Below are 27,048 nucleotides of genomic sequence, written 5' to 3' on the forward strand. Positions count from 1 at the left end.
CCAGGGTGGCTGCAGGGTTGTGCAGGGGCCAAACCCCCCTGACATCTGTGCTCTCCCAAACCAGCTCCCCTTTCATCCTGGGGGGCTTCGCCCTCACCCCTGGACCATGATCAGTGAAGCCCCCAAGAAGCGGGAGGACCAGCAGCCGCAGCCCCCCCAGTGCAGCCCCAGCCCCTCGCGGGCACAGGGAAAGGGTTGGCACGAGCCTGGATGAGGTTTATTACGGGATCCGGCGGTGCCGGAGCGATATGTGGCAGCTACACGGTGTCGAAGCAATAAATTAAGCCATGCGGAAGCACCAGACCGCGGGGTCCCATCCTGCAGCATCCCCCGGTGCCCAGTGGGGGGAGGTTTAGCGGGTGTTAAGCGATAAAATAGCTTTACACTTTATTAAATATATTAAATCTTAATAATTAAATAATTATGGAGCAAAGCTGGTTCTGCTGAACATCCCGGTCCTGTCCGAACAGCCCTGAACGTGGGGTGGTTTTGGGGATGGCGGCGAGAGGTGCGGGCTGGAGCCGGCTGCAGGGTGCACCAAAACACACCAGAAAACACCAAAATGTTGGCAAAGACCAAAAGGGCTCGGAAAGGGGGACTGCCGGCTGCTCCTCAGAGAAGGATCAGGCCACCACGGCTGCAGGAGCTCCTGTCTCGGTGGGTCCCTGCGGCACAGGGGACGCTCAGGTCCTGCTCGGTGCTGACAGCTCCTCATCCTGGGGAGCCCCAAGAGCTCTCGGGGTGCAGATCCAGCCCGGCCAGGGGAACGTTGCCCCCTGGACCATCCTTTCCCAGCGAAATCCAGACCTCCTTCGGCAAGAGGCGCGCCGGGCACCGCAGCCCTGCCGGGGAATTCCTGCTGCCGCCGCCGAGCCCGCGGCATCCCCGCTGCCAACGCGCCGGGCAGGCAGGTTTGGGCAGCACCCGCTGCCTGCGTGCCGCGCTGGGTGCCAGCGATGGGGCGGGTGCCCGGCTGGGCTCGGGGGGCTGTGGCAGGGGATGGTGCTGGCTCCGGCGCCTGCTCGCCCCTTGGCTGTGGCATCTGGTCGTCGGGAGGCTCGGGGTGGGCCCAGGCGCCCGCTGCCATCCCCGCCGGGCAGGCGAGACGGGCCGGCGTCGGATGACGGGTCTGGGGGGTATTTTTATAACCAGGCTGGAAGATTCCTCCCTCGCTTTTTTTTTTTTTTCTTCCTATTTTTTCCTCCTTGCAAATTAAAAAGTCTCCACGGAAGGGTGGGGAAACGTGGGGGCTGCGAGCGAATCCCCCTTGGTGACTGGGGCCGATCCTGGCGTTGGCTTCGCCACCATCCCCGGTGCAGCCTGCGAGTGGCTCCGGCACGTGCCTAGCGCTCACTGCTCCGGCTTGGGCTTTTCCAGGGAATTGTTCAGCTTCTTCAGCGTCTTTTTAATCCGTAGGGCGGTGAGGCGGGCCGAGGGGCTCTGGTACCAGCACTCCTTCATGATCTTCGCCAGCGCCGACAAAACCTGGGGGGAGGCGCAAAAAGAGGGGAAAATTGAAGGGTTTCATGGGGAGCAAAGGTCCTGCTCGGGGTGGGACGGTGGGACTCACCGAGTCGGAGAAGAGGCGGTTGGGGACCACGGGGGTCTGCTGGTCGATGCACACCACCTTCTTCATGTCCTCGAAGCTGGGGTCACTGGGGACGGCGTCGAAGAAGGGCGGCCGGTACTCCTCCACGATGCCTGCGGGTATGGGGGTGGCGTGAGGGTGGCAGAGGGCTGCGGGGTTCACCCCCCCACCCTGCGCATCACAGGGTGCCTGGGGTGGCTGGCAGGACCGACCTACCCCCTGCCTTGGGGGGCACGTAGGAATTGCCGGTGCGATTTGCCCCGGCGCGCCACGGCGGTGCTGCCCGCAGGGTGCCCGGCTCCAGCCCTGGCTGCCCCGTGGAACCTCACCGGGCCGGCACAGGGAGGCTGGGGCTCTGGCAACGCTGGGGGCTCCAGCACCAGCTCCAGTGCTGGCAATAGTCCAGCACCAGCTCTACCACGAACAACAGCTCCAGCACCAGCTTGAGCATCAACCAGAGCTCCAGCATCAACCACAGCTCCAGCACCAGCTCTACCACGAACAACAGCTCCAGCACCAGCTCCACCATCAACCACAGCTCCAGCACCAGCTCTACCACGAACAACAGCTCCAGCACCAGCTCCAGCATCAACCACAGCTCCAGCACCAGCTCAAGCATCAACCACAGCTCCAGCACCAGCTCTAACTCCGCCACCAGCTGCCGGCACCGATGCCACCTCGCAGCCCTGCACCTCCGTCCGGCAGCCCCATGGCGAGCCCGCCAGCTGGCCCAGCTAATCTCCACTTAGAGCCTCCATATGTCTGTGTGTCCGCGGGTTTTAACCCCTCTTGGGCCTCCGCAAGCTCCCTGCACCCCAGGGGGTGGCTCCCAAATCTTGGGGTCCCCTGGAGCCCTCATCCCTGATGCCCTGGGGCCACGCAGGGGCTGCAGAGCCCGTCTTGGAGGGCGAGGGTGCCTGGAAGGGTTAAACCCAGCCGGCTGAAGGTCATCCCCTGCACATGGCTTTGGTAATTCGGAGTAAATGTTTAATCTGAAGGAGCCCCGGGGCAGTAAATGAGATTATCCCGGCCAGACTGCGCCTGGGGGGACCTCCTGCCTCACCCGCCAGTGCCCACCATTTAATTAATGCTTCTAATGGACTTTGCTGATGATGAGCGGCCGGGCAGCCCTGAGGAGGCTTCTCCACAGCATGGGGGGACCCTGTCCTGTCCCTGTCCCCCCAAGTCAAGCCCTGCCGGCCGGAGGTCCCGGCCATGGCCAGCTTCCAGGCAGCGCTCGACGCTGCTTGTTTTCTAATCAGTGCTGAACAAACAAAGCGCTGATTGAGTCTAATGGGCCCTTTAATCAGGGAGCCGGGTGCTGACACTAGATTACAGTGTTTATAATTTACAGCTAATCTTCTGGGCGAAGGGAAAGGAAACAAAAAACAAAAAAAAAAAAAAAAAAAAGGCAACAAAAAGGAGGGAAGGAGGGAGCGAGCGCGGAGCCTCGCCGGGAGCGCGGCAGCCGGCCGGGAGCCGCTCACCGTTCACCACCGTCCGCCGGGTGATCTCCCAGAGCACCAGGCCGTACGCCCAGATGTCCGTCTTCTTGTAGGACTCGAAGCAGTCGGTGCGGATCTGCTCGCTGAGGACCTCGGGGGCCATGTAGCGCTTGGTGCCCACCCGGGGGTTGTTGCCGATGTCCAGGTAGTCGCTGCCCTGGGAGTGCATGACGGCCAGCCCTGGAGGGATGCCGGCCCTGGTCAGGGCCGTGCTGGTGTTGCATCCCCAGGATGCTGCATCCCTGGGGTCCCACATCCCTGGGGTCCCACATCCCTGGGGTCCCACATCCCTGGGGCGCTGCATCCCCGGGGTCCCACATTCCTGGAGCACTGCATCCCTGTGGTTCCACAGCCCTGGGGTCCCACATCCCTGGGGTCCCACATCCCTGGGGCACTGCATCCCCGGGGTCCCACATTCCTGGAGCACTGCATCCCTGTGGTTCCACAGCCCTGGGGTCCCACATCCCTGGGGTCCCACATCCCTGGGGCACTGCATCCCCGGGGTCCCACATTCCTGGAGCACTGCATCCCTGTGGTTCCACAGCCCTGGGGTCCCACATCCCTGGGGTCCCACATCCCTGGGGCACTGCATCCCCGGGGTCCCACATTCCTGGAGCACTGCATCCCTGTGGTTCCACAGCCCTGGGGTCCCACATCCCTGGGGTCCCACATCCCTGGGGCACTGCATCCCCGGGGTCCCACATTCCTGGAGCACTGCATCCATGGGGTACCGCATCCCTGGGGTCCCACATTCCCGGGGCACTGCATCCCTGGGGTCCCACATCCCCAGGGTCCCACATCCCACTCCATCTCACCCAGGTCTGCGATGCAGCACTGCCGGTTGCTTTTCACCAGGATGTTCCTGCTCTTCAGGTCACGGTGGGCAATGGCGGGCTTGCCCTGGGTGCCGAAGATCTCCACATGGAGGTGGACGAGGCCGCAGATGATGGAGGAGGCCAACCCTAGGCAGGTCTCCACGTCCAGAGCCGTCCTCTGCAGGTAGTCGTAGAGCGAGCCGTTCTCGTGGTAGTGGGTGATGAGCCAGAGCTGGGTGCTGGAGTTCCTTGACGTCATGTCGGAGGCAATGAAGCCTGGATGGGGAGAAGAGCCAGGGCCGTGAAGCCACTGCGCAGCCCCCCTCCGGTCCCCCTGGCCCCCCACTCACCCAGGATGTTGTCATGACGGAGGAGGACGGTGTTGTAGATCTCCGTCTCGCGGAACCACGACTGCTCGTCCCGGGAGGAGAAGATCTTCACGGCCACGCTCTCCCCGTGCCACACGCCTCGCCATACCTCACCATAGCGTCCTTTGCCTGCCATGGCCACAGCACCACGTCACGCAGCTCCTCCAGCCCCCGGTGCCCTCCCCATGCCCAGCGTGACGAAGCCAGCTCCCGGTGAGGAAGAGCAATGGAGGAGGGTCCATTGACCTTGGCCAACTGCCACCCACGCACCCAGCCGCTCTCTCCCTCCCTCATCAGCAGGACAGGGGGACAACTCAGGACCTCTGCGGGGTTTGGGCTGAGACCGTCGGGTCCAACCCTTGCCTCATGGGCCTGGCATCGCGGTGCCATTGCTGGCTGCTGGGGAAAAGGGGTCCGGCACGTGGCCAAGCACCGGCTGGGGGGGTCGGGGCAGCCTCCCCCCTTGCATGGCCGCTCTCCTTACCCACACACTCCACGAGGGTGATCTGCCGAGCCACTGTTCGCTGGACGAGGAAGGGCAGCCCCGAGCCGCTGCCCGTGGTACAGTCGTCGTTCATCAAGTCCTGCGCAGCCGGGGCGGCAACGGCGTCAGTCCGGCGGCCACCCCACACCCGGCACATCCCTCCCTCCCACGCCTTGGGGCAGTTGGGATCCCCCTCTCGGAGCTCACCCACCTCTAAAGTGCTGTCTCCCACCATGGATGCCTTCAGCATGAGGTCCATGTCCCCCAAGTCGCTTTGCTTGTGGCGGTGCTGGGCCACCTTCCAGCAGAAGAGCGCCGTGAGCGCCGCGAGGACGAGGAGGGAGAACAGCGGGACGAAGATCATCAGGAGGAGGTTGGACAGGGAAGGCACTTTTCCCAGGGCCTCTTCTCCTGGGTGGGGGAAATGATGGATGGGAACATGAAGGTGGACCTGGGAGGGTGGAGGTCTTGGTGCCTGGGCTTGGACCTGGGGATGGTGGAGGCCTCGGTGCTCGGACTTGGACCTGGGGAGGGTGGCTCTGCATTGGGGTCAGCCCCGTGGATGGCAGCTCTGCAGGCACAGCCCGAGAAGAGACCCTGAGGACATCTCGCTGGCCCTGTCCCACCTGGGAAAGCGTGACCCTCGAGGTGACGCGTGAGGACAGGGATGATCTGGAGACCCAACCACACCTCCAGCCGCCTGGGCAGCTCTGCCCCTCTCCCCCCGGCTCCATCAAAGGGGACCGTGCCCCCGTACCTTGCAGGAAGATCTCCAGCTCGGCGTTGCACATGTTGGAGTCACAGCACCTCATGCCGTACTGCTCCATCACGGGCGTGTGGCAATTCTCCAGGATGTTCTGGGAGAAGCAGCCCCTGTGCTGGGTGATGGTCCCCTCCTCCTTCCTCTTGCTGACGAAGCACACCTTGCCCCTGCAGGTGGGCAGGCTGCAGTGCGGCACGTCGCAGGCGCAGAGCAGCTCATCTGCGGGCACAAGGAAGGGGCACGTTGTGCCATGGGGCCACCCCACTGCCTGGCCCGGGGCACGCTGGTGGCTTTGGGGACAGTGACGTCTGTCCTAAAGACCCTTGAACCAAATTTCAAGAGCGGGCAGCCTGGGATCACCATGGGCCGGGCTGGGGAAGGTGGCTGTGGGTGCTAAGCACAAGGAAGCCCATCCTGAGACCTCCTGGAAAATCGCTTGCTCCCAGCTGGGACCCAAGCACCAGCCCCAAAGGTGGGGGGTCGCCTGTCCCTGCATCCCTGGGGAGTCAGCGGAGGGGCTGTGCCCCCAGCCCCACCAGCTGGGATTAACTGGGATGCACTGGATCACAGCACGCAGGGTCACACCCTGCCCGTGGGGTCCCACGAGACGTGGGAGCACCCTGCTCTGGGAGCCAGGATGGGACCAAAAGCCCCAAACTCAGCTGGTGCCTCCCCAGCGGGTGCTGTGGGGACGCTGTGTTTTTGGAGCTGGGTGCTGAACCCGGGGGTCTTTCCTGGAGCTAAAGGCGCTTCCCTGTGCCGCGGTGCCGGAGTGGCACAGAGGGCGGCCACGCTCCCAGCCTCCCGATTTAGCTCTGCCCTTTCGCGCAGAAAATATCCCTCCTGGAATCAGCGAGTTCAGCGCGAGGGCAGCCAGCCAGACGGCGGCAAGGGGACGGACGGATGGCAGCGAGGGGGTGGACGGCTGTGGCCCCCCTGCTCCTGTTGCCCCCCCCCGCCCCAAAGGCTGCCCGGTGCCAGGGCCATGGGGTGGTGGTGGGGCTGGGTCAGTAAGCCCCAGGGGTTGCTGGCCCCACGGGCAGGATGGGGACCCGGTGGGGACTCGTCCCCCTGAGGAGTTCTGCTCCTCCTCCCCGGCACAGCTGCGCTGCTTTGGTCCTCCCTGCACAAGCACCCAGCCTGGATCCATCCCCAGGTCACCCTGGTGCTCCCCTGGGACCACGAGCAGCTCGTCCCTGCTCCCCGCCACCAGCACCGTCACCCCTGGGAGAAAGCACGTTTCGAAGCACGTGCACGCAAGCCTTTTCCACATCTCCCCTCCGGTGACATCAAAGCACTTGACGAACCGTAATTAATTAAGCTGAGAGCCTCTCTGGGAGGCAGGTCACCGTCCCAGAGGGGAGAAGCCCCTTGCTGGGGACGGCGCAGGTCCCCAAGGAGCCCGGCCTCCCTCGGCGCTCGCTCCAGGCGAGCTCGAACGAGCTGCCCCTCCGCGGCGGTTTATTTCGAGCAGAGCGAGCGATGAGGTTCCCAAAGAGCCGAGGGTTTGTTTTAACCCCCCTCAGGCATGGTGGAGAGCAGCCGGTGCCGGCTGCCTTCACCGCAGCGTTTCGGTACTCACCGGCTGCCAAGCTGAAGGAGAGGGTCACCAGCGCCAGCACCGCCCGGCTGCAGGCTCCGCACGGCATCTTCCTGCGGAGAGCAGAGGGGTGAGAGGTGGCCCCCCGCACCCCCTGAACCCCCCGACCTCCCAAGGGGCTCATTGCCAGGTCAGGGGCACCCATGGGGGCTTTGGGAAGGAACTGGGGGACCGTGGTGAGGGATGGAGGCTGGCGGGGAGGGAGAGGGCGGGCGGAGCGGTGCGAGGTAGGATGTGATGCTTCCAAGCGGCGTTCGGCTCCGGACATCCCGGGTACAGCCCTTCCTGAGAGCAGATCCCCAGGACCTTCCGAGCTCAGGGGACCTCCGACAGCGGCGTGGGACACTGCTCACAGCCCCACGGCGCTTGGGAGCGCTCTGGAGTGGGGACCTCACCACGTCCCTGCTGCCCCAACATCCTTCCTCTATCCCCGCGGTCCGTATTCTGGCATTTCCCACCATTCCCGTGGCTCCCGTGCGGCAAAAACGCAGCCCGTGGCAGACCCGAGGGGCTCAGCAGCCACGGTGAGCGTGGCGATGCCACGGCACTGCCAGAGATCCCAGGTTAGGCAAGACCCACCCAGGACAGAGCTGAAAGCCCCCACGCCGCATCGCTCGGCCCCGCCGGGTGCAGCTGGTTCGGGGCTCAGCCCTGGGGGGGGGTTTGTGCGGAGCTTATCGGTGACACAAGCAGAGGCGCTGCGGGCAGCCAAGAATTCCCCAGCTATGCCTTTGGGGGAAGTTTTGCTATTTCTTCTTCTTCTTCTTTTCTTTTTTTGCCTTGTAAAAGAGACATTTCTGCCAAGCCAAACACGGCGGAGCCGGCGCTGCCCCCCACCCCTCGCCCCGCCGGCATCGCTGCCCCTTTCACATGGCCGAGAGCTCGGCCGGCGGCGGCCGGGGCTCCCCAGCCCCTTCTCGGCTCATTCTTCGTGGTTCCCGACATAAACACGCCAAAGTCGCCGTTTCCTGCAATTGAAGGAGCCCTGCCCAGGGCCGCCGGGACAGGAATCAAGATTGTTTAGATTCTGGCCTTGATGGGGAAGCGAAGTCACGCAAGTTTGGCCCTCGAGAGCACGCATGTTTGTGGCTGACCCAGGCAGGCTCCAGCCGTGGCGTAAAATAGGCTTTTCCTCCCCAAAATAGCTTGCTTGGTTGTTGCTGGTGGGGAGGAAAAGGCAACCGGGTCCCGGGCTGGAGGGCAGGAGCGGGGTCTGGTCCCGGGGGCGCCGTGCCAGGAGCGATGCCCGGGCTGATCTCCGGCTGAAGCAGCAGCCGGTCCCTCGGCTGGCCTGAGATCAGCTTTATTTTAAAAAATAAACTCCTCCGGAGTTGGGCTGCTGCTCCCCAGGCACAGCACTTCTCCTTGCAGTCCCAAGAGCTACAAAACGCATCTTTTTAAAGGGAAGCCGAGACCCCCGGGTGGTGAATTCCCTTCTTGGGGGCACTTCCACAAACTCCCGAGCCGTTGGGCGGCTGCGGAACGTTTGCCGTGAAATACAAAGTGGTCAGGGCCTCACCCAAAGCCTTGCTGTACGTGCACCAACTTCACACGGATTGTTGGAGTTAACGGAGAGCAAACCTTAACCCAGAGCCATCCCTGGCATCCCTCAGGAAAAACATCCCGGGTACTTCTGTAACGGGTCCAACCAACCTCTGCGTCCCCATCCCTGTCCCCAACCTTCCTCCCTCTTTTCTCGTGCCGGAGCTGCAGCCCACGCACCCTCCTGGCGTCCGCAGCATCTTCCCCAGCCTGGCGGGGGGGGGTGATGGCAAATCGCGATGCCTTGTCGCATCCTTCCATCCTTTGGGATTTGCAGTAGCATCAGGAGAAGGAAAAAAACCCCGAGTGAAACTCTCGGAGGGGGCGCAGGCGCTGGCAGAAGCAGCTGGGAGCGATGGGCAGCCGTGCCGCAGCGCTGGCCGGACGGGTTGGGAGCCAGACCCAGCCTTGAGGAAGGGGAATTTCCCCGTGACCCCACGGAGAGACAAACAAAAGGGCTTTTGCGGGGGGATGGAGCGGGAGGAGGCGGAAGCCCTGGGAAGGGGGCGGCTGGGCACAATCCTTGGGGACGTGCGGGATGGCTGGAGGATCCCTTGCTCTTACCGGGGCGACGCGGTGGAGCTTTGCAATCCCGGTGCTTCCGCCCTCCCCTGCGGTTTCTGCTGCTCCTGGGGGGGTTTCGCCGCAGGATGTGGCTCGTGACTCAGTTCCCCTGTGTCGCCTTCTCGCAGGGAACCAGACACACCAGAGACCCTTGTGCCGGCTGGTGCCAGTGCTGGCGCCAGCCAGGGGGAAGCAGGGGGAGCCAGGCCTGTGCCGGCACCGCCGTAGGTGCGAAGGGCTGAGCGGACGCCACCTCGGCGCCGGCAGGAGCTTTGCGGTGGGCTCCCCAAGGCTCCAGCCCGCTTTCGGGCGACGGAGGGAGGTTTCCCTCGCCTCTCCCCGGAGCTGCAGCTTGGTCACACACGTTTGCATCGTCCAGCGCAGGAGGGACGTTCAGCTCAGGGACCCACACGGGTGGGCTGCGCCGCCCCGGCCCCTCTTGCCCCGACGGGCATCGCCGCGCCGTGGGTGAGAGCCACGTGAGGAGCGCGGCAAAACCAGCTCACGTCGGGCTGGTGGCACCCGCGGCTCCTCGCGCAGAGCGGGGGCGAGGGGAGCGCTCCTGCCCCGAGCTCGCGGCAGGGCTCCCGCCGGCTTCGCTTTAGGCGCTTCGCCCTGAAAATGGGGCCTCTTCAGCCGCCGTTCGGCTCTTCCTCGCCCACCCCTCCTCGGCGGGGACTCGGGGTTTGGCTTTACAGAAGGCGTGCGTCGAGGTGGCATGTCCTGCGAGGTTGCTGCCGCCGGTGCCCACCACCCTCGCTCCAGCCCCCCGCTAGCAGAGCTCTCAGCTTTCCCTCATTTTTCCCCACGCCTTTTCAAAATACACCCAAATTCCCCGTTTCCCATGTCCGCCCTGGGCTTTCGGTAGTAGCCACGTATTATCTCAGCTCTGTAGTAAAGACCTGAGGATGGATTCTGCTACTCCTGCACCGGTGTAAATCCAGATTTATGCTCCCGGCTCTGCCACAGCCCCGATTCCAGCCTCCGCTAGCCCTGACGTCAACCCCAGCGTCCCACCGAACGCGAAGGAAACAGGGCCAAATCCTGATTTCAGCTGCACAGGGGTAAATCAGGAGGGAAGCGTGGAGCTCGGCGCAGCCCCGGACCCCATGAGCACACGCCGCTGCGTCCCCACTCACCTACAGCATCCGTGTCCCGCAGGCGCCCACGGCACTGCTGGCCCCGGCGAGGCTCTCCCGGCCGCGGTCCGGAGCTCAGAGGCGGCGTGTGCGGCTCAGCCGGGGCAGCTCCGCTCTGTGCGGGCTTGGAGGAGCTTCATGGGGCTGCTCCCCTCCCGCCGCCCGTCCTGGCACCGCGGGGGCTCCCGCGGCCGCAGCGTTGCCCGTCCCGGCGGGGGAACGTCTCCGTCCCCGTCCCAGCCCCGGGAGCTCGGCTCGGCGGCCCCGTTGTCCGAACGCAGCCGCTTGGCAAGCGCTCTGTGGTCTGGATGTGGGAGAAGTCAAAAAAATGTTTCTTATTACTGCCTCTTCCTGCCTGGCTTCTCTCCACCACTCCCAGCTAATAAAGCATTTCCTATTGCTGAGCACACATCCACCGCCAGCCTCCCTTCCTCCCGCACACCGGGCCCCAGCTCCATCCTGGTTGCTCTCCCTCGGCCTGTTCCTCCCGCCCCTGTCCTTCACCGGGTGCTTTCCCACCCAGTTTCCCAGCTCTCAAGGCAAACCCAAGCCCTTGGTGGGGGCACGTCCATCATGTCTCCTTCCCCGAGCATCTAAAGGCCTTTGGCAGAAACACAGCCGGCTGCTTTGATGGTGCCGGGGGTGGGAATGGTTTGGAGAGATGCTGCTGGAATGACCTTGATGGGTTTGGCCATCCCTCCTGCTCCAGCATCCAACCCTCAGGGGGAAGGGGGCATCACAGCGGAGCCAAGGGACTCCCCGGCTATTCGGGGTTGACCACAGCACTTTCGGGGTGCTGAGCTGGAGGGCAGGGGAGGTTTCCTTCCCCCGGCTGTAACGCGGCACGGGGCGTGCTGCCGAAGGGTCACTCCGTTAGGGATGCTCTGCCCTGGCTGCGGGCACGGAGCAGGGCTGGGCTGGGCCAAGGGGGTTTGCTCGGTGCCTCCTGCGGGCACGTCCCCACCGTCCCCCACCGCGGTCCTCGAGATGCCGCAGCAGCCGGCGCTGGGATGCCGCCGGCAGAGCCGTTCCCACGGGGGGAGGCTGGGCACTTCCCGCTCCCCCAGGACACGTGGGGCTGCTGGGGCGGCAGGCAGCGGAACCGCCGCTTCCCCTTTTGCCACTTCGGGGTTGTTCTTTGGGCCACCCCACTCTCAGCAGCTTCCCATCCTCCCGGCCCCCTCCAGCACCTTGCCAAGCCCCATCCCTGCCTTTCTCCCAGCTGCTCCCCCGGCACCGTGACCCGCTGCCGTGGGCAGGCGGCAGCAGGCAGCACGCCGGCTGGCACGGCAGCCTCTTTCCTAAGGAAGTGACAGAGCCTGATTTACCTCGCCGCTCCCCATTGCATCACCAACCCCAATTGCATCGTGAACCCAGCCGGCACCCGGAGCCTCCCCGTGCCGGGGGAAGCGCGGCGGCGAAGCTTTGAGTCTTGCCGGCCGCCCCTCCCTTGCTATCGCCCGTGATCTAGGAAGTTTAAACAAACAAAAGCACAAAACCAGGATAAAACATGAGGGACCTTCACGCATGACCTTGCCCGCACCAGGGCCGGGAGCTTTGCAGAGCCGGCGCAGGGGAAACGGGCAGTTTCCATCTGATAGGAGCCGCCCGGGAGGAAGCCGGTGCCTGCAGACGCCTTATCGCTGTGACCATCTTTGCTCCAGCACGCGGGTCTCGGGGATCTGACCGGCCATCAGGGCTATTCCTGGATGGCTCCTGTGTCCCTGCTGCCTTCCACGGGTGCAGGCAGGCGGTGGGCATCGGCACCCCGCTTTTATAGCTGCAGGGGGGTGTTTGCCCGGGCAGCCGAGCGCGTCGGCTCTGCGGCGAGGGCTGGTGCCGGCTGCTCCGGTCCCTGCGCTTTCATCTTCCAAACGGGGCGGCTTCATTTTTTTAAACCATGATCATCACTGGGGGGATAAATACTTGCTTAAGAACTTCTAAAAGTTACTGGGCTGCTCGAAGGGAGGGTTGGGTGGGAGCCCCAGCGCGGTCTGCAGCTCTGGCGCTGCTGCCGTGGGAAAGCAAATTCATCCGGAGCCGGGGCTGACCGTAGAGGCGTGTTACCGAACATACCAAACCCACCCCAGGCTCTCTCAGCCGCAGGCAGGGCGATTCCTGCCCCGCTCCGCGCTCACGCCGGTGCCAGCCCCCGGCTGGGGCAGACGGGGTGAATCAGCGGGGCTGGGCGCCCGCCTCGGTGCTGGGCTGAGCACCGGCGCGCCGGCAGCACCGCGACTCGCGGTCGCACGCCAGCCCTGCCTGCCGCGGCACAACCTCCCGCCACCCCCTCGAAGCCAAAGCAAGACTTTCTGTCACCGTTCGGGCGCTCGTCCCCATGCGCGGTGACTCCATCCCGCCAAAGGGCGCGGGCAGCCCTGGGCCGTGGTCAGACCCGGCACGGGCGCATCCAGCCGCCCCTCGGGGTTTCACCGAGCCGGCCCTGCAGCGGCGGAGGGGGACGAGGGGCTGGCAGAAGCCTGGCTCTCCCTTCCCCCTGCACGGCAGGAGCCAGGCTGGCACGGCGCATGCGATGGCTGCTCCATGTGCCTTCCGCCCCCGGCTCATCTGCGAGCCGCCGCCGGGAGCTGGCGAAGGAGGGCAGCCACGTGCTGGGAAGCCCGACGCGAGCCAAGGGCTGGAGGGGAACCGACAGAGAGGCTGCAGCTCCTTCCCACTGAGCATCCTTCCCTGCCTGCCCGCGGTTTGGCCAAAACCTCCCGGTGCCCCCTGAAAAGCAGAGCTGCAGCCTAAAGGGGGGACTTTTGTCCCCTTGAAGAACAGGGTGGCAAAGGGAGTGAGCTCTGTGCCCAGCCAAGGGTTATTTATTACCCAGACAACAGGGCTTTGAGGGGCTTTCACTGCTGGTTGCTCTCCCTGGGGGCCAAACCCTGGGTGCTCGGGTGCTGCAGGAGCAGCATGGCCGCTCAGGCTGGCCAGCACCCCCGTGTCACCTTCCTACACCCTGGGACGGAGCCAGATTCAAGAGGAGCTTGTAACACGGGGAGCACAAGCTCATGGCCGCTGCAGCACATCCAGCGTGCACCAGCACCCAACAACAACAAAAACCACAACAGCTGCACAGGTCCCTGTGGGAGGGGGTCCTGGGGGGCTGCACGGGTGCAGGTGAGGCATCCTTGGGCTCCATATGGGTGGTTTGCTTGGGAACTGGGACAACCGGGTCCTGTCCTGGATACCGCTGGAGCACAAAAGCCGCCTCCTCTCTGACTGGTCCCGTTCCAGGGGCAGGTGGGACAGAGCCCCTGAGCACCCCAGGTTTGGTTTCCAGCCTGTGCCTGGTGCCCAGAGCTCCTGTTAACCCTCCTGCAGCGTGGAGGCGCTTCCCCGTGCTGAGCCTTAGCTTGTCCCTCTGCAACCCAGGAATGGGGAAGTTCATGTCACCCAGGGGGTGACAGGGTGGACAGGGGACACTGGCAGCAAGGGGGAAGCGTTCCTGCCAGCCCAACAAGCAGCCCTGAGCTTTATTCATTAAATCAATCCTGTTAACATGGCAACCACTTCCATTTTAATTTGCACAGCCACGTTCCACCACGAGCTGCAATATCAAGATCTCAGGAAGATCAAACAGGTAAAAAAAAAAAAAAGGGAAAAAAAAAAAAGAGAAGAGCCACTTCTGCCCCAGACCTGCTCCCAGGCACCACCAGAGCCAGGTCAGGGCAGCCACCCTTGAGCGGGGAGAGGACAAGGGACTGGGCAGGGTGTTGGGGGGGCTGGGGCATCTCAGCTGAGTACGTCCACAGCATCCTCCTCCCTTGGGTATCACCATCCCACCAGGAGAGGAAGCCACCCCCGCGCCAGAAAAGCGAGCGTGTCCAAGGGGGTGGCTGGAACCTCACCCCGACACCCCTCACTTAGCGTCTCTTTCCCCCTTTCTTCTTCTTCTCCTCACTCTTCGCCTCCTTGGCCGCTTTCTTCTCCTCCTTCAGCTCCTTGTACCTCCACTTGGGCGGCTGCAGCAGGTCCTTGTCCCCTCCCCGCCGCCTCCGCTCCCTCGTGCTGGCGGGCGGGGAGGAGGTTTTGCTCACTTTGATTTTCGGGACGGGCTCTCCGGGGAAGATGCTGTTCACGCGCCGCAGCCACAGGGGCAGGAAGCCCAGGAGGCCGCTGGCCGGCTGGCGCGGTGGCAGGAGCCGGATCTCCGACATGGCTTGGCCGTTGCAAGAGGAAGCGCCGGTGCTGGGGCACGAGGTGGGGTCTGGCTCAGCCTCCAGGTCCGGCACGTGCTGCCCGAGGATCTCCGGCACGGACAGCCTGCGCTTGCCCACCTCTGGGGGGCTGTCGGGGCAGATGGTTTGGCAAGCAGTGGCCACGAAGGGGCTGGCGAGGGAGGTGGTCATCCTCACCATGTGGTCCATCACACCGTCCTCCTCGGGGTCATGGGGGAAGTTGAAGGTGAACATGGATCGGATCTTCTCCGACAGCCTCTTGCCCCTGGATTTGGAGCTCAGGGCCTTGGCCACCAGCTCGGCCAGCGCTGGCCATTCGGGCCGGTACCGGGTGCCGAACTGCTCCGCCCGCGGGCGCTGCAGGAGGCTCCGAATCCGCACGGTCGTCTCGAAGCGGCCCGTGAAGGCTGCCCACTCCCTGGCCGTCTTCCCCTTGATGGAATCCACCGCTTGCAGGTCTGCTCCTGGAGACACCGGGACGCAGAGAGCATCACCTCAGCATCCCACCCTGTCCCACCCCAGAGCGCGGGGTCAGCGGTGATGCCGCCCCTTCCCAAAAACTCCCGGGAACTCCCTGGGGAGATGCTCACCGGCCAGGAGCAGGGCGGCCACGCAGTCCTGCCGCCCCTGCACCGCAGCCTTCATCAGCGCCGTCAGGCCCCGGGGGTCTCGCTTGTCCACCTCGAGCGCAGGGTAGTAGTTGAGGAGGTAGTTGACGATGGTGATGTGTCCTTAACAGCCAGAGAGAAGCTGCGTTAGAGTTTCGACAGTTAACGAATGACAACCGCTGATGCCTGGGGGAGAAAGAGTATTTAGCAGTTGCATCTCGTGAGGATGAAGATGCAGAAACTTGGAGGGATCAGGACTGAAAGTGTTTGGGATTTGGGTTTTTTTTGCTTTGTTTTGGGTTTGGCCATGCAGGGAACAGCGCTGGCACACCAGCTGCTTCAGCAGAGACTGCAGGAAAGAGTCCAAACATGCAAAAAAAAAAAAATCATCAATTCTCGCAAGGATAAAGTGGGGATAAAGGGTGATCCCCACTTTGAGACCCTCCTCCTTTTCCCTGCAGTTAATCAGGGCAGAGGGAGCCAGGCTCGTCTGCCCTAACGAGAGAAATCATCGTGACAAGGGATTTGGTCCCTACACGTGGCGTTTGCCAGCTCGGACCTTGCGTGCAGGTAAATCACTGCGGCTCACGGGGGTTTTCTGGAGCACGTGGGGCAGCTCTGGCCCGGCTCTGCTGCTCGACACGGCTGCTGGGGTGGGACGTGTTGCGCTGCTGTAGGAATCTCCATTTGTGCATCATCTACGCGGTTCTAAAACGGTGCCAAGATGAACCACGAACTTCGAGGGGGGTTGTCCCGCAGGCGCCTGCCTACCTGCCTGGGCAGCCATCATGAGGGCCGTGTTCCCATCCTTGTCCTGCTGGTTGACGTTTATGTAGGGGCACTTCCGCAGCAGGGGCACGATGTCCACGAAGCCCTTGTAGCAGGCGACCATCAGCCCGTTCTGGAGAGGGGCAGCACTCAGGGCTGGGGCCGGCACTGCACCGTCTTCCCCACCGCGGTGCTCCCCACGGCCCCCCGCTTCTCCCTCCCACCCCAAACCAGACAGGCCCGGGATGGGAGGACAGAGGAGATTCTGCTCCGAGGATTGGATCACACCCAGGAGACCCATCCCTTGTCAAGGCCGTCCCACCCAGGACTCTCCCTCCTGCCCCACCTGCTTTAGCAACCACCATCCTTCAGGATTTGCCTATTCCAGGGAATTCCTCTTTCTGCTCCACGGGGTGCCCACCCAGCCACTCACCCTCCCGTTGATGTCCAGCTCCGTGGCCTCACTCCGGGTCACCCCGTGCTCCAGCCTCTCCTGCACCAGCTTGGCATCGTTCCTGGCACAGCACTGGTAGAGGCTGAGGTCCCTGGCACCACCAGCCCCCAGGGAGAGCTCGTAGCAAGGGTAGACGGAGTCATCGGAGAAGATGCTGCTGGTGTCTGAGGGCTCCGACTCCTCCGATTCCTCCTCCTCCTCCTCCTCATAGTGCAGCTCCGGGTCGGAGGCATCCAGGCTGGAAGCGGGGGCTGCAGCGCGTTCTCCTCCACCGCAGGCATCTGTCATCCGGCCCGGCCGGGGGGAGCGAGCCCAGCTTGGCCCCGAACCCCGCCTGGGGCCAGGAGCCTCTCCCGGGGAAACGAGGGGGCACTCCGGACCGTTCACTCCCCCCTGCACAGACACAGAGTGGGTGTGGGAACCGCGCGGGCTCCGGCATCCCTCCTCCCACCAGGAAGCCTCGGCTGGCTCCCAGCCACCAGCACAGCCCGTGGGTCCAGTTTGCAGCCTCTGCCCCCGGGCAAACGCTTGCACCGGGGTCTTGGATGCTGGGAAACCCCAGGTGGGGAGCAGCTCCCCACGGCCGGGGTCTGGGCCCTTCCCACGGTGCCCTCCCCACTCAACCGGTGCACGTCAAAGCAGCTGCAAAGACCTTTCCCAGCAGCAGAACCAGAGCGGTTACAGAGAGAAGGGTTCAATCCAGACCAAGCGGCAGGAGAGCGGAGGCTGGAGCAGCTCCCAAGTCCCAAGGAGCCCCTTAAACCCCATGACACGGGGCCACCCACAGCCCTGGTACAGGAGCCCTGGGGCAGGGACAAACCAGCTGCAGCCTGGCAGCAGAAATTAAACCCTTTGTCTTCTCAGTAGAAGCCAATCATTAACTGGTCGCTGCTGGGAAAGGAAGAAAGCCTTCACAGTCCCATTAAACTCTCCCACCCCTCTTAGACATCCCAAAGCAGGCTCTGGGGATGAGGGATGCTCTTGTGACCATACCCTGACCTTACCTGGGGCTGCTCAGACCTTCCCCGTGGGTCCCTCTGGGGCTGGGCAGCATCACGGCTCCAAGCAGGAAGGAAAACTTGGCCAGAGACGGTGGAAAAATCACCCCTGCCCTTTGCAGCGAGCAAGAGATTTCTGCTCCGGGTCTGAGGTAGCCTTTGGACACCAAAGCTGTGACAACCTGCACGTTGACGTGGGCTCAGCAAGCCAAGATATCTTAATTTAAACTGTTGCTTAAAATGGCTCCATCCATCCTGAGCAGGATCAGGGCTGCTCGGGCGGGATTTAGCATCTTTAGCTGAGGAGCTGCTGGGAGTCCTGGGCTGTATTTTTATACCTGTCTCACCTCAGTGAGGTGCTGCTGCCTGAGCAGCCCTCAGCAGCTCAGCTAAAACCCCCAGAGCTCCCTTCCAGCTCCTTTATACGCAGGTGGATTTGCTGAGCAGATAAACCTGGGGAACTGCTGCTTCGGCCAAGGGCACAGGTACTTGCAGTGCTGTGGGTGCATTAAATGAACTCTGCAATCCCCCTTGAGAGGCACCTTGGAGCCCCCAGCCTTCCTCCTCCTCTTCCTCCTGCTCTTCTTCTGGGCATCAGGATGCCAAAGCCCCCAGGGCACCGACGAGCTCAGGGCCGCCTGAGCTGAGGAGCTGCAAAAACCGGTTTCCCAAATTCCAGTGAAACCTGACTGTTCTCTTATCTGCAGCTTTAAAAGTTTTGTTGGGTTTTTTTTGTGGTTGGTTGGTTTTTACATGTTTTCTGAGGTACAGGGGCCAGCTGGCCTGCGGGATCTGGGAAAGGGCACTTTTAGTCCCCGAATCAGCTATTTCCATGGCAAAAAGGCCTGAGTTTGGTCCCAAAGCAGACCGTGGGAGGCGGTGTTCTCCATTTAAAGCAACCATTAAGGCAGAGTCCCAAAGGTCACTTTGCTTCATCCTTGAACATGAAAATATGGAGCAGATGAAGGATCCCAGCTGCTTCCTCTGTGCCGGGCGCATCCTGCCAGGAAGCGTGAGCTGGGGATGCCGATGCTGAACGTCAGGATCCTGCTGCCGAACAGGAGGGTCCCGCTACCGAACGGGAGGGTCTCGACGCTGAACGGGAGGGTCTTGATGCTGAAAGGGAGGGTCTCGATGCTGAACGGGAGGGTCTCGATGCCAAACGCTGCAGGGCCGGAGCTGGGCTCTGCGCCTGCGGTGTCCTCCCAAACCCCGGTGTCACCCCGGCTGGGCCCATCCCTGCCAGCGGCCAGGACCTGCTCCGAGCCCTCAGCACCACGTGTAGCCGGGCTGCCGGCTGCTCCAGGCTGCTCCGCCTGGGAATGGCCTCAAAGCTGGCGAACGCCATGGGGGAACCTCGGCAGTGCCGGATCCCCTCTTGCGGCGTCGAGAACCAACCCTCGCCCCTCGCTTCGGGGCTGAGCCCTCTGCCCCAGCGGGACGGCGTGGCCAGCGCGGTGTCACCCCGGGGTGACACCTCCTGCCCCACAGCCACCCTCCCGCGCTGCCTTATCTCGGGAGAGGACCGGGAGCAGATTTAGGGCTTAGGGAGTTATCCGGCGAGCTCCGTGCCGTAATCTGCCGCCTGCCGCAAGCGGGAGGCTCTGAGCCGGTTGCGTAAGGGCGAGCTCGGGGTGCCCCGGGCTCAGCCCGCCCGGCCTCGCCCGTTTGCCGGTGCCTTCGGTGGGGACGGGGGTTTTCCCCCAGCACGGCGCAGTCCCGTTGGGGGCGGCCAGGCCTCGGAGGGGACAGGCGGGATGGCAGCGGGGGACATTCCTTGCAGAGGCTGTTGCTGCCGGTGGGGCTTTGCAAAGCCTCCGGTTGCCACAAGGGGATGCCGGAGGCCGCGGGAGGAGGCTGAGCTCCGGCCGCTCCCGCCGGGAAGAGCCGCGCCGGGGCGGGCGGGCAGCTCCGGGCCGGTGTCGCAGCGCTGCTGGCTGCCTCCATCCCACCCTTGTCCTCCCACCGGGCTGGAGAGACTCCTACGACTTCTTAGAGGGCAGAGGGGGAGGCGGGCTTGAGGTCTGTTTTTAAAATTATTTTTTTTTAAAGAAGTTTGTACATAGGCGTCATGGCATCCTCCCAGGTGTCGTAGGTTCCTTCCAGATGTGATGGCATCCTCCCGGCCATCATGGCATCTTCCCAGATGTCATAGTGTCCTTCCAGATGTGACGGCATCCTCCCAGCCATCATGGCATCCTCCCCCATGTCATAGCATCTTCCCAGGCATCATGGCATCCTCCCAGATCTCGTAGCATCCTTCCAGATGTGATGGCATCCTCCCAGCCATCATGGCATCTTCCCAGATGTCATAGTGTCCTTCCAGATGTGATGGCATCCTCCCAGCCATCATGGCATCTTCCCAGATGTCATAGTGTCCTTCCAGATGTGATGGCATCCTCCCCCACGTCGTAGCATCCTGCCAGCCATTATGGCACCCTCCCAGATCTCATAGCATCTTCCCAGATGTGATGGCATCCTCCCAGAAGTCATGGCATCCTCCCAGAAGTCATGGCATCCTCCCAGAAGTCATGGCATCCTCCTCCATGTCATAGCATCCTCCCAGATGTCGTGGCGCCCCCTCAGGCTTCCTTGTATATACCTGAGCCCCACTTCCCGGGAACCTGTTCCTTAAGGAAATCCTGTACAGAGGGAGGGAGGAAGGGCAGCCTGGAGATCAATGACCCAGCTGACACGTGGGAAGGGTCGTGGGGAGAAGGACAGCCCTGCCCAGAGCCCCGCAGCTGCTTCGCCGCGGGGACCCGCTGCTGAGCGCGGCTGCTCCGGGGCAGAGCATCGCCCGCTCTCCCGGTGAACCCGCACACACTAAATCACAGCTGACGCTCAGGAGCATCCCTGCAGGTTGGGGGGGGGGGGGTGGGAAGGGGCTGGAGGACAGCCCTGATCTTTCACCCCTTGCTCAGGGTCCGCCTGGGAGCACCGAGCCCGGTGGTCTGGCCCAGGTCACTTATCCCTTACTGCCTGGTCATCTCCATCACAAAACCAGGGCGCAATAACTCAGCATGGAAGGGAAGTGGAGGGCGTTGATTTAAACCCAGGGATGGGCTCTCCTAACCCTGGCCATCCTCGCCGCGGTCAGGGCCGGGTCACGGCCGAGTGCAGCCCCTGCCCCGTGCGCCAGAGAGGGCTGCGGGGACGCGGTGACACGCTTTGCCACCCGGCCGCATCCAGCCCCGCTGCCTCCGCCCTCGGGAGATGCCCAGGGAAGGAGCAGAGCGGCTGGGAAAGGGCCGGGTGCCGCTGAGGTTGCCTGCTGGAGGGTGAGGAGGTGCCTGGTGTGTCCCAGCCCTGCTCCCAAGCCGGTCGTAAATCAGTGGCGGGTGTCACCGCACGAGATGACAAAGCCAACCCTTCGCAGAGGGCCGGCAGCCGGTGCAAACCTGGGGTCAAGCCATGATTTACATCGCCGCGGCTGTGCAAGGGCGGTGGGGCCGGCAGGCGGCTGCCACCGCTGCGGGTCCCGCACAGGCAGCAAACCCTGGTGCAGGCAGGAGTTTGCTGGGGCTTGGAGGGGGCGGCGGTGGGGTTTGCACGTGGAGTGTGGCCCGAGGGTTTCTATCCCGCTGTGCAAAACCCCATCCTCCGCCTTTGCCATCGGCTGCGTAGCTGGAGACCAAAGCATCTGCCTTCAGCGCTGCCTGCCTCCCTTTTCCTTACCCAAACCACTGTGGAGGGGGGATTGCCTCCCATGGCGGGTCCTGCCGTGCCGAGGAATGTCACCCCCTGCCAGCGGCGAGGACAAAGCAGCCTGTGCATCCGTCACACTCTGCTGAACACCTTGGGGAGCTGCTGCCTGCGGGGCTCGGGGCGGCAGCGACAATAACCCCTTGTCCTGTGCCTGCCCGGTACCGTGCCAGGACATCCCCGGAGGTGCCACACGTTGAGCGGGGAAGCAGCACGCCTGCCTGCTCCAGCACGTGCTTGAAAACAGGGGATTTCACCAGGATTTACCTCGGATGCACGTTAAGACCATAAACCGCCTTACCCGAGGCTGCGGGCAGGCGCTCTGGCAGGGATGCTTTCTCCTGCCTCAGTCCAAAGCAAGCAAGCAGCGCCATGGCCTGCAGGATAAGAGGGCTTGCAAGGAAAAGTTGTCTTTGGCAGGAAAAAAAGCCGCCAAATAAGATGGAAATATGGATTTTGTTCCCTTATTTTACACCAAATTGACAAACCCAGCGCAGGCGGGGGGGATCCAGCCCCGGCACAGCCCAGCGTTGCTGTCTGAAAAGGCAATCAAAGACTTGGGTGCGTGTGTTATAAACGATTTCTTTCCCATTTCTGCCCCCACAACAGCAGCATCAGGTCAAAGCATTTTGTTACAAAGCTTTTGCATCACGGTTCTGCCTTTCGCCTTTGCTTTTGGAAGCCCAGCTTCAGGCCAACACGACTAACAGCCCCGAGCCCAAACCTGAGGAGAGCCGCTGGATCGAGGGGGTCCGTGGGGAGCGGCGTGCAGGATTGGGCCCTGGGGACCAGGTTACCCAACCAGCCCCGCGTGTGGCGCTGCCGGGGACCCGTCGGCCATGCCCGGGCGAGTCTCTGCACGCAGGGGCTGGCGAGATGTTTTGGCAACCATCGCGGCTCCCCTGCTCCGATTCCCACCCCGCCACTGTCCTTTTTAATTTAGGACCTTGGGGCTAAAAAAAATAAATAAATGCCAAGAGAGAGGCTTTTCTGATTAAATTACAGCCGGCCAGCGCCGGAGCCCGAGATCAATTTCAATTTCTCCTTTTTTTTTCTTTTTTTTTTTTGGAGGGGGAAGCACCGGGGATGGCACACAAGAGGGGGGAGAAAATCAGACTTGCTAATTCCCCGGCTGTAATTATACCTAAAGAGAGACGGTGCCGCCTGAGGTCCCTGGTGTGCGAGGGGTAATTTAGGGTTGCTTTGCGAGGCCTCTATGAAATTTGGAAGGAGAGGGGCTCCCCTCCACCCGGTAATTGTATTTCTGGTGCCGCAGATGGTGCTGGCTCCGGATCCTCGCTATAAAGAAGATGGATCGCAGCGCGCAGAGGAAGGCGAGGTGACGGCATCGCTCTCTCGCCTTCCTGATGAGCGTTATCCATCAGGCCCTTTACAAGGCAGCAGGAGTCGGGATAATCAGGAATTGCCTGGTAGGTAAAGGCCACCACATCCAGCGTCCAGTGTCCCTGTCCCCAGCCAGTGTGCCTGTCTCTGCCCGGGTTTATTTCCAGCCCATCTTCTTGGTTGTCGCCGTGTCCCTCAGACTTCCCCCATCTCCATAAAAATGGCTCTTAACCAGGAGCCCAGGTCCGGGGAAGGGCGAGGTGGCACCGTGGTGGCTGCACGGTCACACGTGTCCCTGTGCAGGAGCGGAGAAGCCCAGTATCCACCTGATATTCAGGATATCTCTTGAAACTGCGATCTTGGAAGACCTGTCAGGTCACGGGTGTCTCTGGAAAGGGGCTGAGGAAAAGCCTGGCCATCAGGGCTGCCAAGAAAAGCCTGGAAATGAGCCCAAGCACAGCAGCGGAGGTCCCATGGGCTGGTGGTGACCGTGAACGGAGTAATTGATTTTTGTTGAAATGCTCGTGGTGGGGAGAATGGTCCTGTGTCGCTTGCAGGAATTTCCCCGTATTTATAAAACATCATTTCTCCAGCAGCTGTCTGGGTATCTCCTCGCAGCACGAGTGCGCACAGCCGTGCTCGCACACCCATCCTCTTCCTCATGCCGGGTTCCTCCCCACTGAATGTAGCTGCTGCTGCTCACGTGGGCTTTTCCAGCAGCTCTGCAGGATCCTCGGCTGGGGGAAAAGCAGCTCCTGGGGCTGAAAAAACCCCAAAATCCTCAAAAATTCCCCCCACCTCCAAAGCGCTTAACCCAGCCCCACCGGGGTCTCCTGCTTTTGGAGCCCAGGGGGAAACAGGGGCCAGAGGAAACCTAATAACTGCCCCGGGGTGGCCGAGGCGGAGAGCTAAAAGAAGAGCCGGGTCCTTGGCTATGTAAATAAATGTCAAGTTATCTGATCATGCAGGCAATAAATAGAAACAGGAGAGCGTGGCGACGGGAGCCGCGTCCGCCCGGAGCGTGGACGGGAAGGGTGGGATGCCCCGAGCCCGGGGAAGGGCCATGCAGGAGGGAGCGGGGATGGAGCCGGGTTTGGTGATTTACAAGATGTGACAAGGCCGGCTGAAAATGATGGATAGGAGGTGGGTAATGCCGCTCCCCAGCTGGGCTCCGCTGGTGTTAGTGGAGGGGAGAGGACGTCCCCAGCTATTTATCATCTCTCCCCAGGTCCCAGTAGGACTGTGAACACCCAGTGTCCAGCACATGCTGGGCGAGTTAACCCTTTCCGAGGATGCCTGGGGGTAAGTCTCTGCCGCCCGGACCCTGGCTACAGCAGGAGGACGGGGTTTTGCTCTTGTTCCCTGTTTCTGCCCCAAAGCACCCGCAGATGGGTGGGATGTTGCTGCTGCTGCTCCAGAGGAAGCAGGTGGGAGCTGGGCAGGCTGGTTCCTGGATAGAAAACAGAATCTTTCCCTTTTTCCAGTTTTTTTTTGAGCAGGGGGAGTGCCTGCCGGCAGGGAGGGCTGTGCAGGGTGGGCAGCACCGGGCGGGCTGAGGTCGGCAGCTCGTCACAGGAGTGAGGGTGACGAGCCCCAGCACCACCCGTGCGGGGAGGGGAGGTAACGGGGGGCAGCAGAAAGCTGCGAACGGCAGTTGGAGCCGCAGGGAAACCCCCCTGGAGCCCAGGCGTTGCCGCTCCCTCCCGCAGCCCCTCGGCCAGCGCCGCCTTATTAGATTTGGCAAAATATTACGGGCGTGTTTGGAAGGTTAATTAACACAAGGCACGGCAGCATGGGAACCCGGCGTCGCCGGTGGGTGAGCCCTCGGCCAGCTGAGTTCAGGCTGTCGAGCTGAAATCAAACCTGGCCCAGCCCGGTGCGCCCAGGACCACCCGGTGCCTTTTTACAGCCGCGCCGGCTCCTCTGCGCAGGATTAGACCTGGCAGCGCGGCACCAGAGCACGCAGCCCTTGGAGCATCCCCCATGCGATGCTTCCCAGTTATCCCAGCCCTACGGGTACCAGGGCATGTAGGGGACCTGCTCCATCAGTAGGGAAACTGAGGAACGAAGCTGCGAGGGGCGGTGGCTGCGTTGCACAGGAGCTGGGCTGGGGCTCTGCCCCCACGCAGCAGACGCTGCCGCTCGCCAGCGCCTCATCCCCCTGCGTGGGTGCTGCTTCTCATCCCACGGGAGCCCCAGGGATCAAACACACCCAGAGACGGCTCCTTACGGCACACTTTGGGCAGGGCAGAGGTTTTTCCTTCCACATAATCAGCATAAACTTAGAGGAAAATCCTGCTCCTGGCAGCTCGGGGGGGGGGGGTGGTGGGGATCTCCGTCAGCATCACCGCACAGGAGCAGCCGTGGTGGGAGATGCTGGGTGCCGTCCCCGGCCTGGGATGGAGGAAGCGGGGGGCAAACAAAGCTGAACTGGGGCCGAGGTGCCGTTTGGGGCTGCGACACCAAACAGCCGGGGCCGTTTACCCCCTCCTGCTTCCCCTGCAGCCCCGGGTGCGTGTCGGGGTGCAGCCGCGCTGCCGGTAACCCGACGCTCCCATTCCTGTCGTGTTTTACATGGCCGGGCATGTGGTTATATTTTGTTTTGCCAACCTTTTCTTTCCCCAAAGGAGGGAATGAAAGGGCCAGTGTGCCGCCAATTTATTGTGCCTCCCGAGAGCCCCATGGCTGCCGAAAAAGCAGATGCCTTCTGCTTAATCTGGCCTGTTGCTATGTAAACCTCCTTCCCGCTTTGATGTCCCCTATAAATACTCCATGTGTTTCCAATAAACTGGCATTTTTATCACTGGAGCTGTTAAAGGCAGATCTGTGTCAGATTTGTCCCTGGGCTCGGCCGGGGCTTCGCTGGGGATAACCTCCCTGCCCTCGTAAAGGGGCTCATTGTATCTGGGAACGGGGGTCTGGGGCTGGGAGGGGACGTGGCGGCCGCAGCGTTGGCACCTCTCCCGGGTCTGGCACGATGCTCCCAGGGGAAGGGGGTGCTGCCTGGGTGCTGATCCTGAAGCAGCTGGGGCTGAACCCTGTGCTGGGACCACCCTGGCTCTGGGGACCCTCAGGGCTTTGCCTGCCCGACCGGGGCTCCCCTCGCAGCCTGGCCTCTCCAGCAGCGCTGCTCGCCCGTGTTCCTTTCAAGTGCAGGAAGCTCGGGCTCCTTGGGGGTGATCTCAGGCATTTCTTTTTATTTATCTATTTTTTTCTTTTTCCCCCAAGCCCCTGATTTTGTAGCTCTCATGATGCGACGGCCAAAGGGTGCGCAGGGAGTGCAACCCGGCGTCCTCCCGTGAGGAGCAGCCCAGAAGCAAGGACCTCCCTTCTTTTTGTTAATATTATTTCACTGAGACGTGAGGGCGAGACCCACCTCACCTGCTCACAAACACCTTCTCAGTCTCCCCGTGGTTCCCCCCCTGCCCTTTCACTGATATAAATCTCTCTGATTGTCATTGTCACCCGCGGACGGAGCACGAACCTCCCCCGGCTCGGGGCACCTCCTCCATCACGTCCATGGGTCAGTCCCCATCCCCTGCGGTGGGTGCTGCTGCTGTCGGTGGTGCCGGCAGCACACGAGGCTTTGGGGTGCTCAGCCCTGACGGGGGGGTCCCTGAGCGAGCTGGGTTGTGGCTGGAGCATCAACCCCGCTCCTCTTGCAGGAGGAGGTGGCCCGGGGTGTCTGCGGAGGTGTGAGGGTAAGTCCCTGTGTCCTGGGATGTTTGGGGACGAGGTCTGAGTGTGGTCTGGTGCATGAACAGCCTGTGACAAGGACGCTCATGTGACAGAGCTGAGGCGGACCCGTGCCCTATTTCAGAGGGGTGTTTGATACGGACAAGGTTACCGTGGGTCTGGCCCTTCCCAAAAGCTCTGCGTGCCAGGCGTGAGCATCACCGAACGTTGTCACTGTGCAAAACCTGCCCCAAGAGACCCCCGTGGGGCAGGGGGCTCCGTTTTAAACCTTTCCAGCCTCGGACGCTCCGGCAGGGATGGGCTTGGTGCTGTGGCTGCCTGCAGGAGAGCAGCTCAGTCTCATCTCCCCCCCAGAGCTGCAGCATCGTCCTCCTGCCACTGTGTCCTCCCCGAGGTCTTCTGCCCCTTCCACTGCCCAGAGAGGAACGTCTGGTTGTGCTCCTGCAGCTCCAGCACCTCCAGCCTGGCGCCACACGGCACACGGAGGGCACCTGGGGGGACCCCGCTCTGGGCACGAAGCTGAGCTCCCCAGTAAAGTCCAGCGGCCACGAGGTGACCAGCTGTGGGGCTGGGCAACCATCGCCTCCGCCCCGTTGGGAAACAGGGGGAGGGGTTGTTGTGGGGTTTTTTTTAAATCCCTGTTTTGGCCTGAAATGGGGTGTCAGAAGCCTGGCTGATATATGCTGCAAAAAAAGGGGTCGGCAGCGCCGGTATTCTTTATTTTGACAGGGCAATGAAAGTGTTATGTAGTCGTGACGCCTCCCTGCTGCTCCACCCCCCTCGGCCTTTATCAACCTGAAAGAGCCCAGGATCCTATTTATAACCTAACCTGAATTGGGCAACGCATGGGGAAGGGGCCACAAAGAGCAGTGATTTATGAACGCGGAAGAAACAATGCAGACCCTCCACGCTCTCCCCCG

General features: G+C 62.5%; 2 protein-coding genes across 2 annotated transcripts; both read right to left on the reverse strand.

Moving 5' to 3' along the window:
• Window positions 1–1,343: 1,343 nt before the first annotated feature.
• Window positions 1,344–7,172, reverse strand: ACVRL1 (activin A receptor like type 1). Its single transcript, XM_086478619.1, has 9 exons — window positions 7,106–7,172; window positions 5,518–5,742; window positions 4,972–5,171; window positions 4,761–4,860; window positions 4,259–4,405; window positions 3,909–4,184; window positions 3,076–3,273; window positions 1,571–1,701; window positions 1,344–1,485 (listed from the first exon to the last, which is right to left on the reverse strand). The coding sequence occupies exons 1-9, from the start codon at window positions 7,170–7,172 to the stop codon at window positions 1,351–1,353; spliced, it is 1,479 nt and encodes a 492-aa protein (XP_086334745.1). The 3' UTR covers window positions 1,344–1,350.
• Window positions 7,173–14,240: 7,068 nt separating this feature from the next.
• Window positions 14,241–16,673, reverse strand: ANKRD33 (ankyrin repeat domain 33). The gene is made up of 4 exons (XM_009952424.2): window positions 16,365–16,673; window positions 15,935–16,064; window positions 15,146–15,286; window positions 14,241–15,019 (listed from the first exon to the last, which is right to left on the reverse strand). The coding sequence occupies exons 1-4, from the start codon at window positions 16,671–16,673 to the stop codon at window positions 14,241–14,243; spliced, it is 1,359 nt and encodes a 452-aa protein (XP_009950726.2).
• Between the last annotated feature and the right edge of the window lie 10,375 nt (window positions 16,674–27,048).

This window comes from Leptosomus discolor, chromosome 27 (assembly GCF_034619465.1).
Source record: "Leptosomus discolor isolate bLepDis1 chromosome 27, bLepDis1.hap2, whole genome shotgun sequence".
Taxonomy (NCBI): Eukaryota; Metazoa; Chordata; class Aves; order Leptosomiformes; family Leptosomidae; genus Leptosomus; species Leptosomus discolor.

Excerpts from the sequence above, each read along its gene's own strand:
- ACVRL1 (XM_086478619.1), bottom strand. The coding sequence starts at position 7,172 with ATGCCGTGCGGAGCCTGCAGCCGGGCGGTGCTGGCGCTGGTGACCCTC. Across the intron at positions 3,274-3,908 it reads GTGCTGCATCGCAGACCTGG|GGCTGGCCGTCATGCACTCC; the intron begins GTGAGATGGAGT and ends GCATCCCTCCAG. Across the intron at positions 1,702-3,075 it reads CCGGCGGACGGTGGTGAACG|GCATCGTGGAGGAGTACCGG; the intron begins GTGAGCGGCTCC and ends CCATACCCGCAG.
- ANKRD33 (XM_009952424.2), bottom strand. The coding sequence starts at position 16,673 with ATGACAGATGCCTGCGGTGGAGGAGAACGCGCTGCAGCCCCCGCTTCC. Across the intron at positions 16,065-16,364 it reads AGCTGGACATCAACGGGAGG|AACGGGCTGATGGTCGCCTG; the intron begins GTGAGTGGCTGG and ends GCCCCTCTCCAG. Across the intron at positions 15,020-15,145 it reads GGCCGCCCTGCTCCTGGCCG|GAGCAGACCTGCAAGCGGTG; the intron begins GTGAGCATCTCC and ends CGGTGTCTCCAG.